The 18,590-nt window shown below is 42.1% G+C and overlaps 1 protein-coding gene across 1 annotated transcript in view; it reads right to left on the reverse strand.

Annotated features, from left to right (window-relative positions):
• Window positions 1-11,973: 11,973 nt before the first annotated feature.
• The window catches only part of LOC129866623 (endoplasmin-like), a 71,973-nt gene continuing 65,356 nt past the window's right edge, over window positions 11,974-18,590 (reverse strand). Inside the window, exons 22-26 of the mRNA XM_055939385.1 lie at window positions 16,131-16,232; window positions 15,846-15,920; window positions 15,644-15,712; window positions 14,933-15,068; window positions 11,974-14,635 (exon numbers count right to left, since the gene is read on the reverse strand). Coding sequence (XP_055795360.1) covers window positions 14,499-14,635; window positions 14,933-15,068; window positions 15,644-15,712; window positions 15,846-15,920; window positions 16,131-16,232 — 519 coding nt within the window. The 3' untranslated portion in view covers window positions 11,974-14,498. The remainder of the gene's footprint in view (window positions 14,636-14,932; window positions 15,069-15,643; window positions 15,713-15,845; window positions 15,921-16,130; window positions 16,233-18,590) is intronic.

Raw genomic sequence — 18,590 nt, forward strand, 5'->3', positions numbered from 1 at the left:
GCTGCAGGTCCTGGATTAACCTCTACATCACCAGAGGAACAGAGGAGGAGTAGGATAAGGATACGGCTAAAGGGCTATAAGAACTGGTCGTCTAGTGCGTTCGGAAAAGAGAGTAAAAGGAGCAGGTTTCTAGGCGCGGAAGAATAGATTCAAGGCATAATGTACAGACAAGGGTATGGTAGGATGTGAATACAATGGAGGTAAACCTAGGCATTGAGTGACGATGAGAGAGGTTTTGTCTCTAGAGACATCATTTAGACCAGGTGAGGTCACCGCATGTGAACGGGCTAGCTAAGGCATATTGAGCAGGGCTGGAGTCTCTACAGTGAAATAAGACAATAATCACTAACCAGAACAGAAATGGACAAGACATATTTACATTAGGAAGAGGCATGCGTAGCCGAGTAATCATTGGGACCAGTTGGAGGCTAGGCGAGCAGGAGACACGGCGATTCAGACAGCTAGTGGGCCGGGGCTAGCAGAAGGGCCTTAGGGGGACGTTGTGACGGAAGAAGTCTGTTGTAGCCTCCTTGGACGATTACGTCGGCAGTCCAGTCGTGTTGGATCGACAGGGCTCCGTGTGCAGTAAAAGGGTACCATGCCAATTGTCAAAATAGGTATTTTAGCCCAAGAAATTCGCTGACAGTCCTCTTCAGCTAACAGTCCGATATGCTCCAGACAGCTAGCCGGCCGCGGCTAGCAGGGTAGCGGATGGGCCTTCAGGGGACGTCGCGACGGAGGAGCCTGTTGAAACCCCTCGGGCGGATTATGTCGTTAGACCCGTCGTGGTGGAATTGGCAGGGCTCCCTGTCGGCAGTAAAAGGGGTCCAGGCCAATTGGCAAAATATGTATTGTAGCCCAAGGAGTGGATCTCTCCATGGACCTCTTCAGCTAGCCGGGAGATGGGCCTAGCACGAGGCTAGTTCCAGGCTCACTGGTGCTTGCTTCGGGACAGAAACATTAGCCAGGGGGTAGCCACTCGGATAGCAGCTAGCTAGCTGTTCCAGGTGAAAAGGTTCAGAGCTTGCGGTAGGAAACCGGAGATGTGGAGAAAAAGCAGTCCGGTATGCTCTGGGTTGAATCGCGCTGTGTAGACTGGCAGGAGTTGACCAGCCTAAGGTTAGCTGATGACCACTAGCAGTGGCTAACTGACTACTATCTAGTAGCTAGTTAGCTGGCTAGCTCCTGTTGGGGGTTCCGGTTCTAAAGTATAGAAAGTAGCAGATCCATACCACATTGGGTGAGGTGGGTTGCAGGAGAGAATGTTGAAACTGAGGTTAAAAATATAAAAAATATATATGAAATATATACGAAGGAACAAAATATTTATACACGGGACACGACAAGACGAAGACAAAGACTTCTGAACTTCTACGCCATCTTGGAATGAGTATGAAATTGTAATTTGTGTCTCCTGATGTACTGGCCTGTCTCCTGGTAGCGCCTCCATGCTCTGGACACTACGCTGACAGACACAGCCAGGAAGCATAGGAACTGAGAAGTGGTCTGTGGTCACCACCTGCAGAATCACTCCTTTATTGGGGGTGTCTTGCTAATTGCCTATAATTTCCACCTTTTGTCTATTCCATTTGCACAACAGCATGTGAAATTTATTGTCAATCAGTGTTACTTCCTAAGTGGACAGTTTGATTTCACAGAAGTGTGATTGACTTGGAGATACATTGTGTTGTTTAAGTGTTCCCTTTATTTTTTTGAGCAGTGTATTAGTTCAGAATCTAGCTATGAACCTCAGCTATCATAGCCTGTTGTATTAACTTCAAAAGAGTCTGAATGGCATTAATGAATCCTATGGAGTAGAAAATAATATAACTTTATTGTGCCATGGGTGCAAGTCCTATATTACCAATCATTACCAAGCATGAGATCCCCACATTGTAGCCTGTACATTTAATATATTCACTGATCATGTACTCTACCTTGGCAAATAAAGGTGTGGTTCAGGTATGAAATTCTGAGACATTTTTTTCCAGTCATATCCAATACCAGGATTATCAAACTCCATTATTTGAATGATGCTGTGTCTGCATGTACGTATTACATTTATACACTTCAACGGTGTTTACTAATACTGGTCCTGGGACATCAATGGTTACACATTGTAACTATGCAATAGACTAGAAACCTGATTTAAGTAGTTAAAGGCTGATTTGTAATTAATATATACAGAAACAGAATTTTAAAAACAGTACACAACAATTCCTATGCAACATGTACATACTCTAAAACTGGTTAATCTCTATCTCAAACTCCCTTCATCTGCATTGATCTGAGGACACAGGATAGATGTAGTATTTCATCAAAATAGATATTTAATTTCAACCAGTAGAGAATTTGAAACACTTTCTTGCAAGAAGTTCATTATCCAAGTGTTATAAATACATAATACATGCATTATAATAGTATAATTTTAATATTATATTCTAAATACAAGTTAAATCTGTTATTTAACATACATCTGGTGTGCATTATAAAGACAGGAAGAAAGAGGAGGTGGGTAGAGGTGTAAGAAAGAGTGTAAAAGACAGAAAGGGAAAGAGATACGAACAGAAGAGCAGGGAAGACGGCATATGATAAATTAATTACAGTGCTACCCTAATATTCTCTCAGGTCATAACAATTACATAATAGTATCTCTAGCTGTGTCTCCTAACAGCCTTGGGCCCCCAGTTGGCCCGAAGTTTATCAACTTCTTATGGCTGGGGATCGATATGACAACAGCCAGTGAAAGTGCAGGGAGCCAAATTCAAACAGAAATCTCATAATTAAAATTCCTCAAACATACACGTATCTTATACCATTTTAAAGGTAATCTTGTTGTTAATCCCACCACAGTGTCCGATTTCAAAAAGGTTTTACAGCGAAAGCACCACAAACGATTATGTTAGGTCACCGCCAAATCACAGAAAAACACAGCCATTTTTCCAGCCAAAGACAAGAGTCACAAAAAGCAGAAATAGAGATAAAATGAATCGCTAACCTTTGATGATCTTCATCAGATGACACTCATAGGACTTCATGTTACACAATACATGTATGTTTTGTTCGATAAAGTTCATATTTATATAAAACAATCTCAGTATACATTGCCGCGTTATGTTCAGTAGTTCCAAAAACATCCGGTGATTTTGCAGAGAGCCACATCAATTTCCAGAAATACTCATAATAAACGTTGATCAAAGATACAAGTGTTATACATGGAATTTTAGATCCACTTCTCCTTAATGCAACCGCTGTGTCAGATTTCAAAAAAGCTTTACGGAAAAAGCAAACCAAGCAATAATCTGAGGTCGGTGCGCAGAACCCAATCAAGACAAAAAGATATCTGCTATATTGTGCAGTCAACAGAAGTCAGAAATAACATTATAGATATTCACTTACCTTTGATGATCTTCATCAGAATGCACTCCCAGGAATCCCAGTTCCACAATAAATGTTTGATTTGTTCGATAATGTCCATCATTTAGGTCCAAATAGCTACTTTGGTTAGCGCATTTGGGAAACAAATCAAAACTCACGAAGCGCGTTCACTAGTTGCAGACGAAATGTCAAAAAGTTCGTTACAGTCCGTAGAAACATGTCAAACAATGTATAGAATCAATCTTTAGGATGTTTTTAACATACATCTTCAATAATGTTCCAACCAGAGAATTCCTTTGTCTTCAGAAAAAGCAAATGGAACGAGAGCTACCTCTCATGTGAATGCGCATGACCAGGTCCTGGCACTCTGCCAGACCTCTGACTCAATCCCCTCTCATTCAGCCCCCCTTTACAGTAGAAGCGTCAAACAAGTTTCTAAAGACGGTTGACATCTAGTGGAAGCCTTAGGAAGTGCAACATGACCAATATCCCACTGTATCTTCAATAGGGGCTAAGTTGAAAATCGAGCAACCTCAGATTTCCCACTTCCTGGTTGGATTTTTTCTCAGGTTTTTGCCTGCCATATGAGTTCTGTTATACTCACACATCATTCAAACAGTTTTAGAAACTTCAGAGTGTTTTCTATCCAAATATACTAATAATATGCATATATTAGCAACTGGGACTGAGGAGCAGGCAGTTAACTCTGGGCACCTTATTCATCCAAGCTACTCAATTCTGCCCCCAGCCATAAGAAGTTAAGAGCGGGTGAGATGGTGATGACGGGACTGGGGGTTGGCACCCTCTCTCGCATCAACACATACCTGCAGACAGGAGACAGATGGAGAGAGAGAGAGCATGATTAAGTCTTGTGTTTTTTAAATTCTCACACTGTCAGTCATCATAATCATCAGGAGGTGAAATGCAAAACTTTCTTTGTATCATTAACTCTGGGACTACTGCATCTCTATCTGTATTTCAATGTAAAGCATCTCTTTAATAATACTTCAAGTGGACCTGACCAAGTGACCTCTCACCTCTGATCATGCTGTGCCCTCTATGTGTCAGCCAGTTCAGATGCAAGAGGGGTTCACCTACACAGCTGATATAACCTATATGATTTAGGGAGAAGGGGCGAGAGGGATGAAGTGAAGGAGAGAGTGTCACGATCGTCTTTACGTGAATGAGTGGACCAAGGCGCAGCGTGAGAGAAATACATCTTCCGTTTATTTGACGAAGACGTAACACGAAACGAAACACTCTTACAAAAACAATAAACGAAGCTATAAACGAAAGTGCACACACAAGCTACTAACGTTCAACATAGACAATTACCCACAACAGCCTAATGCCCATGGCTGCCTTAAATATAGTTCCCAATCAGAGACAATGAAAGACAGCTGTATCTGATTGAGAACCATTCAGGCAACCATAGACATACCTAGACACCTACACTGAACACCCCATAAACTCTACTAAAACCCCCTAATACAATACAACCACCCAATACGAGACAAATACACACAAACATCCCCCATGTCACACCCTGACCTAACTAAAATAATACAGAAAACAAAGATAACTAAGGCCAGAGCGTGACAGTACCGTCCCACCCCCCCCCCCCCCAAAGGTGCGGACATAGGCGGCAAAAACTGACACAGAAGGGGAGGGTCCGGGAGGGCCTTCCTACGGCGGCGGCTCGGGTGCGGGACGTGGCCCCCACTCCACCATAGTCAATACCCGCTTTGGTGGTGCCTCTGGAACGGTGACCCTTGCAGCGAGTCCCGGACTGAAGACCATCCCAGAGGGCGCCACTGGACGGAGGGGCGGCTCCGGACGGAGGGGCGGCTCCGGACTGAGGGGCGGCTCCGGACTGAGGGGCGGCTCCGGACTGACTGGCGGCTGCGGACTGACTGGCGGCTCTGGCAGATCCTGGCTGGCTGGCGGCTCTGGCAGATCCTGGCTGGCTGGCGGCTCTGGCAGCTCATGGCTGGCTGGCGGCTTTGGCAGCTCATGTTTGGCTGGCGGCTCTGGCAGCTCATGGCTGGCTGGCGGCTCTGGCTGCTCATGCCTGGCTGGCGGCTCTGGCTGCTCATGCCTGGCTGGCGGCTCTGGCTGCTCATGCCTGGCTGGCGGCTCTGGCTGCTCATGGCTGGCTGGCGGCTCTGGCTGCTCATGGCTGGCGGAAGGCTCTGGCTGCTCCTGTCTGGCGGAAGGCTGGCTGCTCCTGTCTGGCGGAAGGCTCTGGCTGCTCCTGTCTGGCGGAAGGCTCTGGCTGCTCCTGTCTGGCGGAAGGCTCTGGCTGCTCCTGTCTGGCGGAAGGCTCTAGCGGCTCCTGTCTAGCGGACGGCTCTAGCGGCTCCTGTCTGGCGGATGGCTCTGAAGGCTCATGACAGACGGGCGGCTTTGAAGGCTCAGTACAGACGGGTGGCTTTGCAGGCTCAGTACAGACGGGCGGCTTTGCAGGCTCAGTACAGACGGGCAGTTCAGGCGGCACTTGGGCAGACGGGCAGTTCAGACGGCGTTGGGCAGACGGGCAGTTCAGGCGCCGCTGGGCAGACGGCAGACTCTGGCCGGCTGAGGCGCACTGTAGGCCTGGTGCGTGGTGCCGGAGCTGGAGGTACCAGGCTAAGGACACGCACCTCAAGCCTAGTGTGGGGAGCAGGAACAGGGCACACTTGTTTCTCAAAGCGCACATTAGGCCTAGTGCGTGGTGCCGGAACTGGTGGTACCGGACTGAGGGCACGCACCTCAGGGCGAGTGCGGGGAGAAGGAACAGTGCGTACAGGACTCTGGAGACGCACAGGAGGCTTGGTGCGTGGTGTAGGCACTGGTGGTAATGGGCAGGAGACACGCACCATAGGGCTAGTGCGTGGAGGAGGAACAGGGCTCTGGAGATGCACATTAGGCCTAGTGCGTGGTGCCGGAACTGGTGGTACCGGGCTGGGGACACGCATCTCAGGGCTAGTGCGGGGAGCAGTAACAGGACGCACAGGACTCTGGAGACGCACAGGAGGCTTGGTGCGTGGTGTAGGCACTGTCTTAACCTGATGAGGACAGCCGGTGCTGTTTTCACTTTTGGGGACAAACGTACCCCGTTTAAACGGCCTCATACTCAATTCTTGCTCGTACAATATGCATATTATTATTACTATTGGATAGAAAACACTCTAGTTTCTAAAACCGTTTGAATTTTGTCTGTGGGTAAAACAGAACTCATTTGGCAGCACACTTTGTGACCAGGAAGTGGAAAGTCTGAAATCTATGTTCTGTTCAAGTGACTGCCTATAAATGGGCATGATACGTATGACCATACGTGCACGTCAAACACCTTCACCAGGATGTCAAGATGAAGTGAGAGGAAAAATGAGTTGATTATCTCTGTCTGACGTTGATTAAGCCCTCTTGGAACAACGTGTCCCCCATTTTCTGTTTTCTGCAAGGCGCGTGTTGGGACCTGTTATTGCCTACTGGAAACCAGTCGTTATGGGCGAATATGATCTCCGGCTTTGATTTTATTTGATACATGTTACAATATCATCCTAAAGTATGTTTTTTCAATATAGTTTCATTAGATTATTGAAATTTATTCGGGACGTTAGTTGTGTTGTTTGACTTTGTTGACGTTGGAGAGCTTAGCGCCGCATGGCCAGTGTGCTTGCTAATTAAAGAGGGAAAAAGAACGTTCTGAATCCAAACAAAGACGGTTCTGGACAAAGGACCAAAGGTACAACATTCTGATAGAAGATCAGCAAAAGTAGGAACCATTTTGTGATGCTATTTCATATATCTGTCGAACTGTGTACTAGTAGCTTTGCGCTCAGGTTTTGGTTATTCCCTTACCATAACTAAGTCTTATGTCGTAATGAAGATATTTTTAGAATTCTAACACTGCGATTGCATTAAAACCTGTTTGGGCTGCAAGCCCGAGGTCGGTACACTTATGACAACATCCAGCTCAATTGCAGGGCGCGAAATTCAAAATCTATTTTGTTTTAAATATTTAACTTTCACACATTAACAAGTCCAATACAGCATTTGAAAGATAAACATTGTGTGAATCCAGCCAACGTGTCCGATTTTTAAAATGTTTTACAGCGAAAACACCACGTATATTTATGTTAGTTCACCACCAAATACAAAAGAGGACAGACATTTTTCACAGCACAGGTAGCATGCACAAAGCCAACCTAACTAACCAAGATCCAACCAAACAAACCTAGAAACAACTTCCTCAGATGACAGTTCTATAACATGTTACACAATAAATCTATGTTTTGTTCGAAAAATGTGCATATTTGAGCTATAAATCAGTTTTACATTGATGCTACCATCATAGCTACAGTCAGAAGTAGCACGGGAGTAGCCAGAGTAAATACAGACACCAACGTCAACTACCTAATTACTCATCATAAAACATTTCAGAAAAATATATGGTGTATAGCAAAATGAAAGACAAAGATCTGGGGAATACAGCCAATATTTCCGATTTTTTAAGTGTTTTACAGCGAAAACACAATATATCGTTATATTAGCTTACTGCAATAGCTAACACACAACAGCATTGATTCCAAGTAATCGGTAGCGATAGCACAGTTCGACAGATATATGAAATAGCATCCCAAATTGGGTCCTTATCTTTGTTGATCTTCCATCAGAATTTTGTACAAGGGGTCCATTGTCCAGAACCGTCTTTGTTTGGATCCAGAACGAACTATTTCCCTCTTGAATTAGCAAGCACACTGGCCGTGCGGCGCTGACCTCTCCTTCTTGAACAAATTCTTCCAACGCATCACGTCTAAAGTCCCGAATAAATTTCAATAATATAATTAAACTATATTGAAAAAACATACTTTAGGATGATATTGTGACATGTATCAAATAAAATCGAAGCCGGAGATCATATTCACCTATAACGACGGTTTTCCAGGAGGCAATTCCAGGTCCAACTTCGCGCCTTCAAAAAAAATAATAATGGCGGACCTCTCACTCCAAGAGGATGTATTCAATCCCAGAACGAGATAATCAAGTCATTTCTGCTCCCACTTCCGCTTGACACCCAGGGGAAGGTGTATGACGTGTTTCTATAGTCCCAAGTGACATGCCCTTTTATAGACAAGCTCTTGAAAAAAGACCTCGCTTTTGGAAATCTCATTTTCCTGGATAGGAAATGGACTGCAGAAAGAGTTCTGGTTCACTTAGAGAAATAATTCAAACGGTTTAAGAAACTAGAGAGTGTTTTCTATCCAATAGGAATAATAATATGCATATTGTACGAGCAAGAATTGAGTAGGAGGCCGTTTGAAATGGCCACCTCTTTCCAGGTTACTCAATGCTGCCCCTTCAGTCATAACAGGTTAAGAACTAATGGATCTATCGTTTCCTATACAACATGTATTTTTTTGTAATGTTTATGAATAGCTATTTGGTCAGAATAGGTGAGTGTCTAATAGAAATATCCGCACATTCTGGGAAAAAGATGCTACGTTAGCACATTATGCTACGTTATGCTACGTTGTATAACCACGGATTTCAGCTCTAAATATGCACATTTTCGAACAAAACATAAGTGTATGTATAACCTGATGTTATAGGACTGTCATCTGAGGAAGTTTTGTGAAGGTTAGTGAAATTTAATATCTTTTGCTGGTTTATTCGCTAACGTGCCTATTGCTATCGCTAACGTGCCTTGATGAATGAATGCGGTAGTGTGGTAGGCTATTGTAGTAAGCTAATATAATGCTATATTATGTTTTCGCTGTAAAACACTTACAAAATCGGAAATATTGGCTGTATTCACAAGATCTTTGTCTTTCATTTGCTATACACCATGTATTTTTCAGAAATGTTTTATGATGAGTATTTCGGTATGTCACGTTGGTGTCTGTAATTATTCTGGCTGCTTTCGGTGCAATTTCTGATTGTAGCCGCAATGTAAACTATGATTTATACCTGAAATATGCACATTTTTTGAACAAAACATAGATTTATTGTATAACATGTTATAAGACTGTCATCTGATGAAGTTGTTTCTTGGTTTCTTTGGTTTGTTCTAGGTTAGTTTGGTTGATTTTGTGCATGCTACCTGTGCTGTGAAAAATGTCTGTGCTTTTTTCTATTTGTTGGTGAGCTAACATAAATATATATTGTGTTTTCCCTGTAAAACATTTAAAAAATCGGACATGTTGGCTGGATTCACAAGATGTGTATCTTTCATTAGCTGCATTCGACTTGTTAATGTGTGAAAGTTAAATATTTCTAAAAAATAGATTTTGAATTTCGCGCTCTGCCTTTTCAGTGGAATGTGGGAGGAGTTCCGCTAGCGGAACCCCGGGGCTAGACAGGTTAACCAGACGGCTAGCACGCACCTCAGGACGAGTATGGAGAGCTGTTCCCGGTGACATCAACTCACCGACACGTTCAGTCGGACGGATGTCGTGCCTCATGCACCAAACTAGTACATCCCTCATAACTCTCTCCTCCAATTTCCCCATTAATTCATCCACAGTCTCAGCTTCACTCCCCTTACTCACCTCCAATTCCACCTCGACTGGCTCTGGTTCCATCTTCGGCTCCTCACAGTAAGCACGGGGAACTGGATCAAGTCTCCTACTTGACCCAGCTACACTCCCCGAGAGCCACCCCCCAAGAAATGTTTGGGGTTGCCAGCCGCTCTGCCGTGCTAGCTCCTCATACCGGCGCCTCTCTGCTTTCGCTGCCTCCAGCTCAGCTTTGGGGCGGCGATATTCTCCCGGTTGTGCCCAGGGTCCTCCTCTGTCCAGAATTTCCTCTCAATTCCATAATTCCTGCGATCGCTGCTGCTGTTTTGTATCAAATACATCTTCCTTTTATTTGACGAAGACATAACACGAAACAAAACACTCTTACAAAAACAATAAACGACCATGAAGCTATAAACGAAAGTGCACACACAAGCTACTAACGTTCAACATAGACAATTACCCACAACAGCCTAATGCCCATGGCTGCCTTAAATATGGCTCCCAATCAGAGACATTGAAAGACAGCTGTCTCTGATTGAGAACCACTCAGGCAACCATAGACATACCTAGACACCTACACTGAACACAACCCCATAAACTCTACTAAAACCCCCTAATACAATACAACCACCCAATACGAGACAAATACACACAAACATCCCCCATGTCACACCCTGACCTAACTAAAATAATACAGAAAACAAAGATAACTAAGGCCAGGGCGTGACAGAGAGACTGTTATTGATTTAATAAGGTACTTAAAGGGACAATGTTCATCAGGAATCTGTGTGTGTGGTCTCACCTGGTGTCTACACTAAGTGTCTGCAGAGTACTCTATACTGAGAAACATGCACAGACACACGAGGACAAACAATATAGCGTAGTTATGTAAATAGAAATAATGGAAGTGTATTACTGTTCTCCATGCCTATTCTTTGAAGGTGGAAGGAGCCACAGTTATACACCTGAGCCTGCTTACTGCACAACACAATCAATCAATCAGATTGATACACAAGTGTGTAGGTGTGCGTTATAGGATGTCTAATTGTTACTTATTTTTTTAAATATGGGTGACTCTTAAAAGAGCCTGTTTTGTTTTTATGCAGACATTACCCGTACCTGAACAGCACCCTCACCTGAGAAGGAGTTCAATCAAAGGGAGAGAAACTGAGATTTGTTTAACTGCAATTGACATAGCTTAGTAAATGGAAGAATACTATTTTATTTCAATGTGGGTGGCTCTTAAAGGGACATTTCAATATTGTTCAACTTCGTATTCATCATCTTCATCTCCAACTACAGCACGTTTCTATGTTCTGTGGAAAAAAAGATAGAGGAAGGTAAGTGTTTCCAATGACATCATCGGTGAGCATCATGTTATTTTATGGTCCCCTCCTGGTCCTCATGAAGTTATGCAGGACACAAGTAGACTTCACACATGCCTCTGTGTTAGCAGGGTGGACCACGATGACTCGCCAGTACATCCACTACTGGGACACAAGAATGCTGAAGGTGCACTCGACGGTCAGCCTGGCTCGGGTGAGGCGGTAGTTGAAGACCCTGTTCCTCCTAGGGATGTTTGCTCCAGGGAAGGGCCGCATGAGGTTTCTCCGGAGAGGAAAGGCCTTGTCTCCTATGGGTCTGGGGTCCCCGGTGCTTTGCTCCAGGAACACAGCTGTCTTCGGGGAGGTCGAGGGTGCCATGTCTTAGGGCATGACCGAAGGCAGAGTTGGCCAGAGTGCCTCCCTCACTCGTCCTCCCGTAGCTGCCGACATCCAAGAGGTAATTGGCATCCATATCCGCCAAGAGGACAATGGAGAATTTCCCCTTGTAGTTGTGGAACAGGGAACCGGAATATGGGTGTGCTTGCAGGACCACATACTTGACATTCACTGTTCGCAGATAATGAGTAAAGTTACGCCCTTCTTCAAAGTCAGCAGCGATGGCTCTCCAGTGGCAGAATACCTGGCCACTGTGACTGGCCCAAAATTAAGAAAAGCTTTGACTATGTACAGACTCAGTGGGAACAGCCTTGCTATTGAGAGAGGCTGCCATATTAGAAACACATATTTCCTTCAGATTACACAAAGAATTGGAAAACAAATCACATTTTTATTAGGTGAAATACCACAGTGATCCATCACAGCAGCAATATTTGTGACTTGTTGCCACAAGAAAAGGGCAACCAGTGAATCACAAACATCATTGTAAATACAACCCATATTTATCAGTTTATTTATTTTCAGTTTTGTACTTCAACTATTTGCACATTGTTACAACACTGTACATAGCCATAATATAACATGTTAAATGTCTCTATTCTTTTGAAACTTTTGTAAATGTAATGTTACTGCTCATTTCTGATTGTTTATTTCATTTTTGTTTATCTGTTTCACTTGCTTTGGCAATGTAAACATATGTTTCTCATGCCAATAAAGCCCTTTGAATTGAGTTGAATTGAGAGAGACAGAGAGAGAGAGAGAGAGAGAGAGAGAGAGAGAGAGGCTGCTATTGAGAAAGCAGGGGACCATTGTGCACGTTTTCCAAAAGGTACATGTTGTTTGCAATTTATGTAGAGGTAGACAGCAATAAATGCAATATAACTATGGTTGTGTACCAAATGGCACCCTATTCCCTATATAGTGAACTACTTTGGACCAGGACCCATAGGGCTCTGGTCAAAAGCAGTGCATTATGTAGGGAATAGGGTGTCATTTGGACACACATTATCAATGTCCTTGAAGTCATGGCTAAAAACTGCATATTATTATGTGTCACTGGCACACGAGAACAGTTGCATTTAATAATTAATGTTGTACATTTAAAATGAGAAACACAAGTAAAATAAACTAGTTCATTAAAGACAATAACGGTTCAAATACCATATTACCGGTATGGTAACTAGTGTCTAGTGCTGCAGCTTAGAGGATTCAAGCGCTCAAAGATGGTCAGCCAACTGTATTTATATTCTTACAAAACTATGATTATTTTGTTGTGCAAAAGTATGGCATTATTAACTGTTTCTTAAAGCACACAGTGAATAATGTATTACAGTTTGTTCACAGACATGTTCAGGGAGTTGAATCACATGTTTGAGGAGACACATTTGCAATGATAAAAGGACTACTGCTTCCATAAGTACATTTACATTCTCCGATGTAGAAAGATCTCTTTTTCCCTTATTTTCTGATGACAAGATTGTTTGTTCTTACCACCATGTTGAAACAAAAGGACCTAGTTCCCTTCTGTATCCTATTAAATGCACGGTCCCCCTTGCTAAAAGATATGTCAACATGAGAATATCAAATTATTAACAAAAAAAACTTGTTAACTGTGAAATGCGATAATTACTGTGAAGTTTTGATGACACCATCATAATCTAACAAGGATTTGAATGGCCTTTGGCACATGATGAAATACGATATCAGAATATTTGAAAGGACAATTTATATATCATCTATAATGTTATAGTGATCATTATACAAACAGTGAGTTAAAATGTCAAAATGTGATAAATTCAATAAAATGCACACTTGTAGAAAATCTAAGAGGAAAAAGTTGTGAGGACAGAACAAATTAACGTTCACATTTTGGATTAACACGCATCTTTCTTTCAAGAAAAATATTACTCCCAGACAAAATCCTTTAAAACATACCATTGTGTCATCTGGAATCAAACTTACACATTTTGTCTTACCCTATCTAAATCACTAATGGTGACATACTGTGTTTCACATTTTCAGAACGGAAATCAATACTTTCTACCCACTGGTTTCGGCAACACTTTATTTGACACCCGTCATTATGTCATAACAGCTGTAACACTGTCATGACACATATATTTAGACCGGTTGAGACATGTATTGTGTTATTTTATGGCTGGTTATGACACCTACGTAAGAGTGTTAAAACCCACAAAACCTACCACACAAGGCAAAACATTCCATTACACCATTGCCTACTTGTCAAAAGTATGTTTATGTTATATAACATTTTATGAAATTAACCATATTAAATTATGATTGTAATTGTCCACACATTGATGTCAGACATCTCTACCCCAATGTTCTGTTGCTGATGACTGGGATGAATGCAGGAGCAGATTCCAGGAGCAGGACGAGACACCCTATTTATGACTGACATAAGGGCATGTACGTGATAGGCCTATCTGGCTTATATGATTATGATAGTCATAATGCTTCTTCACAGGGCCATAAAGAGTATTTTCTTAGTCCCGATTAAAGTGACACAGGATGGGCATAATGCTTCATGACAGTGTCATAAAGTGCATTTTCTGCAATTTATTTAAAATATGACAGAGACAAAAAAAAAGAAGGAAACTTCTTGGCAGGGAAAAGCACAAATACATTCTTATGTAGGTGTCATAACCAGCCATAAAATAACGCAATATATCTCACAACAGGTGTAACTATATGGGTCATGACAGTATTGTGACCATGTTATTACATGTTATGTCAGCTTTTATGACATATTATGACATGTTTATGACCATGTCATAACGTGTTATGATGCTGGGTGTCAAGTTAAAGTGTTATCCTGGTTTCTCACACCTTCATCATAATGTATCTCACTTAGTCTTTTTTCCCTTTCTGGATTTCATAGGTTTTTTCCCTCGATGTCAGTGGTGCTATTTCCAAACAACGTGACCAGCTGCTCTTCGTAATTTGCAATGTTTCTCTTCATGATGTCCATGCAGGGGCCCAGCAACCTCTCAAATGCCTGGACGTCCATAACTGGTAAACACAAGAGGAGAGGTGTCAGACACAGGAAGGGATGACTAGATAGATGACTTATATCACGTGTAGGTCCTGATCTGACAAAGATCCACATTGACAAAGAATGAGAACAGCCCATGATTGTGTTTGGAAACTTTATTAGCCCTTAAATCCTTATGTCTTCTGTCCTTGTTTCTCCAATTCCTCTCAAACCGAATTGGAGGAGACTCTAATGAGATATGAGAAAAATGTAGGACAAGGACAGAGGAGTATATAAAAATTTGAGACACAGCCCACAGAGTAAAGGCAGTATACCTAAACATTTAACACTTCCCACAGCATAAGCTGAAGCAGCTCTGGGTTTGTTTGTGACCAAAGCCAGTTCTCCAAAGTACTGCCCTCTTGAGCACGTGGCTATATCGACCTCCTCATCCTCTTGGTCTTTTTTCGTCTAGAGAGAAGACATAAGAGCGCAACATAAACAACATAATATCCCACAAATGGCCTCCTGAGTGGCGCAGCGGTCTAAGGCACTGCATCGCAGTGCTAGAAGCGTCACTACAGACCCGGGTTCGATCCTGGGCTGTATCACAACCGGCCGTGATCGGGAGTCCCATAGGGCGGCGCATCGTCCGGGTTAGGGGAGGGTTTGGCTGGGGGGGGGGGCTTTACTTGGCTCATCTCACTCTAGTGACTCCTTGTGGCGGGCCGGGCGCCTGCAGGCTGACCTCGGTTGTCAGTTGAACGGTGTTTCCTCCGACACATTGGTGCGGCTGGCTTCCAGGTTAAGCAGGCAGGTGTTAAGAAGCGCGGTTTGGTGGGTCATGTTTCGGAGGACGCATGACTTGACCTTCACCTCACGAGCCCGTTGGGGAGCTGCAGCGATGAGACAAGATCGAAATTGGGGAGAAAAAGGGGGTAAAATCCCACAAAAAATGTCATTAAAAAAATATCACACAAATCCATCTTAACTAAATTTCTATGTATGATACATTCAAATCTGTAATGTCTTAGAGACAAACTTACCCTGCTTCTTTTCATGGTGATTCTAACTTGACCAGATTCAACTATATAAAAACAATCTGCTAGATCACCCTGCAACAGAACACACATTACAGTATTTCAAATAGCAAATAAACAATACATTAGAATGAAAGAAATACTAGCAAAAAGTGCAATTACCTGGCAGGATCATATAGAATAGAATAGAAGATTGAGAAAACAATACCTGAGAGATGATCTGTTCTTCATCGCTGAATGGTTTAGAAGACAGCACGTCCACTACTTTCATTCTCTCTGAAAGCTGGGGATAACAGGGAAGGCAAACTTTGTTGAGACTGGTTTGCAGGGATGAGTTTGTTCTATACTTTAAATTACACATGATCTTAAAGCTGGGGATAACAGGGCACACACTGATTGGATTGCAGTTTGTACTAATGTGAGAGAGAAAATGCACGTTGCGTACACAAAAACAAATTCTACTGATAAAGATAGAAACACAATAGACCGATACCTCTAGTGACGTAAGGAATGGAAGAGATTCAATGAACTCCTCATAAAGTCTCCTCTTCAAAGCGTTGTTCTTTACAATGATCCTCCTGAACGTCAGACGATCCTGAGAACAAACAGACACAGTTGTCAGTATTATGGCCGATTAATGGCCGGTATTTTTGAGCGCCGATTTTATTATATATATATTTTTTACACCTTTATTTAATCTTTATTTAACTAGGCAAGTCAGTTAAGAACACGTTCTTATTTTCAATGACGGCCTAGGAACGAGGCAGAACGACAGATTTTTAACCTTGTCAGCTCGGGGGATCCAATCTTGCATCCTTACAGTTAACTAGTCCAATGCTCTAACACCTGATTACATTGCACTCCACGAGGAGCCTGCCTGTTACGCGAATGCAGTAAGCTAAGGTAAGTTGCTAGCTAGCATTAAACTTATCTTATAAAAAACAATCAATCAATGACTGTCATTGCTCCAATGTGTACTTAACTATAAACATCAATGCCTTTCTTAAAATCAATACACAAGTATATATTTTTAAACCTGCATATTTAGCTAAAAGAAATCCTGGTTAGCAGGCAATATGAACCAGGTGAAATTGTGTCATTTCTCTTGCGTTTATTGCACGCAGAGTCAGGGTATATGCAACAGTTTGGGCCGCCTGGCTCTTTGCAAACTAATTTGCCAGAATGTTACGTAATTATGACATAACATTGAAGGTTGTGCAATGTAACAGGAATATTTTGACTCATGGATGCCACCCGTTAGATAAAATACGGAACGGAATAAACGTTTTGTTTTCGAGGTGATAGTTTCCGGATTAGTTAAAGGTATATGGTTTAGAGAGAAATAGTCGACGCGTTATAATTCCTGTAATAACTTGCGGCTGCACTTGAAAGGGGCTCCTTTCGTTATTTTACCGTTCATGTCTTCCATAGAGAATGTCTTGATCTACTTCAAATAAGGTCTGTGTTTCGCGGAGGAGCAGACTGACAGGGGACCATGCAGACAAGCTCTGCTTTCTGCACTACAGCCTAAAACTTGAAAGCTGGTGGTTCGTTTTAACATATGTTCTCATGTTATTTGAGACTAAATTGATTTTATTTATGTATTATATTAAGTTAAAATAAAAGTGTTCATTGTTCTTTCAGTATTGTTGCAATTGTCATTATTACAAAAATGTGTGTGTGTATATCATCATATATATCATATATATCATATATATACATTTTTTTTAAATCGGCCGATTAATCGGCATCAGCTTTTTTGTCCTCCAATAATCGGTATCGGTATCGGCGTTGAAAAATCATAATCGGTCGACCTCTAGTCAGTATATATTTAATCATTTATAATGGTAAGATGAAAACAACAAGTCATGTCGATGTCTGGTGAATGATATAGTCAAGACAAACAGTCCACAATTTGGGATTGTTTTGTTCAGTGCAGTATTATTTCCACTCCAATGATTCGTTTTTCCTTTTAGTCCCTGTGTCCAACATAACGTTTTCCAGCAGAGGGAGCTGCATCTCTAACCAATGTCAAGATTTTCCCCAAAAAGCTGCAGAAGTGTCCTATTATTATATCAAGCTATTATCATTGGTTGGTTTATCCGGATTCCCATTAGCTTTTACCGAAGCAGCAGCTATTCTTCCTGGGGTCCACACAAAAACATAAAACACGACAAATAACAAAACACTGATACACTCATAGACAAGAACAGTCACATAAATCTACAATACAACAATATACAAACGATACAGCAAAATAATAATGTACGGGTAGATTGCGTGTTAGAGTGTGATAGAGTGTGTCTATGTGTGGGTGGCAGGTAGCCTAGCAGTTAAGAGTGTTGGGCCAGTAACTGAAAGATTTCTGACCTGAATACCTGAGGCAATTAGCTGAAAAATCTGTCGATGTGCCCTTGAGCAAGGCCCAAGTCGCTCTGGATAAGAGTTAGCTAAATGACTAGAAAGTGAATGTTTGTGTGTGTGTCATTTCACAGTCCCTATTGTGCCATGAGATGTTGTTTCATAATTTTTTTGTTGTAATTTTGCTGTTTGGTTGAGTAATTGGAGATAGCTCTATATAATACTGTGGTGGGTGATTCTTAAACCGGTTTTAATCATGGCGGTAACAAAGTGAGTTGGAAAACCATGACGCATCTGCAACAATCAGCTATCATTCTGAAGACTAAGATGCTTAGTTTATGGCACAGTGTCTTAATTTAAATATATTTAACATTTTCGTCTGAATTTTGTACATTTTCACCCAAATTCTCATTACCGAAATGCGTCCAGATTAAATTCTCTGGTCATTTTATACAATTTTACTTTAGAAAAACCTAACTTATTTGAATAAAACACAAAATATGTTGCTGTAGTTTGTCCATAAATCATAAATGTTTTATACTGGTTGAAGTTTACATGAAACTATAATATTTATTACGTAAAAACCCAATGT

Source organism: Salvelinus fontinalis, chromosome 12 (assembly GCF_029448725.1).
Source record: "Salvelinus fontinalis isolate EN_2023a chromosome 12, ASM2944872v1, whole genome shotgun sequence".
In the NCBI taxonomy this organism is placed as follows: domain Eukaryota; kingdom Metazoa; phylum Chordata; class Actinopteri; order Salmoniformes; family Salmonidae; genus Salvelinus; species Salvelinus fontinalis.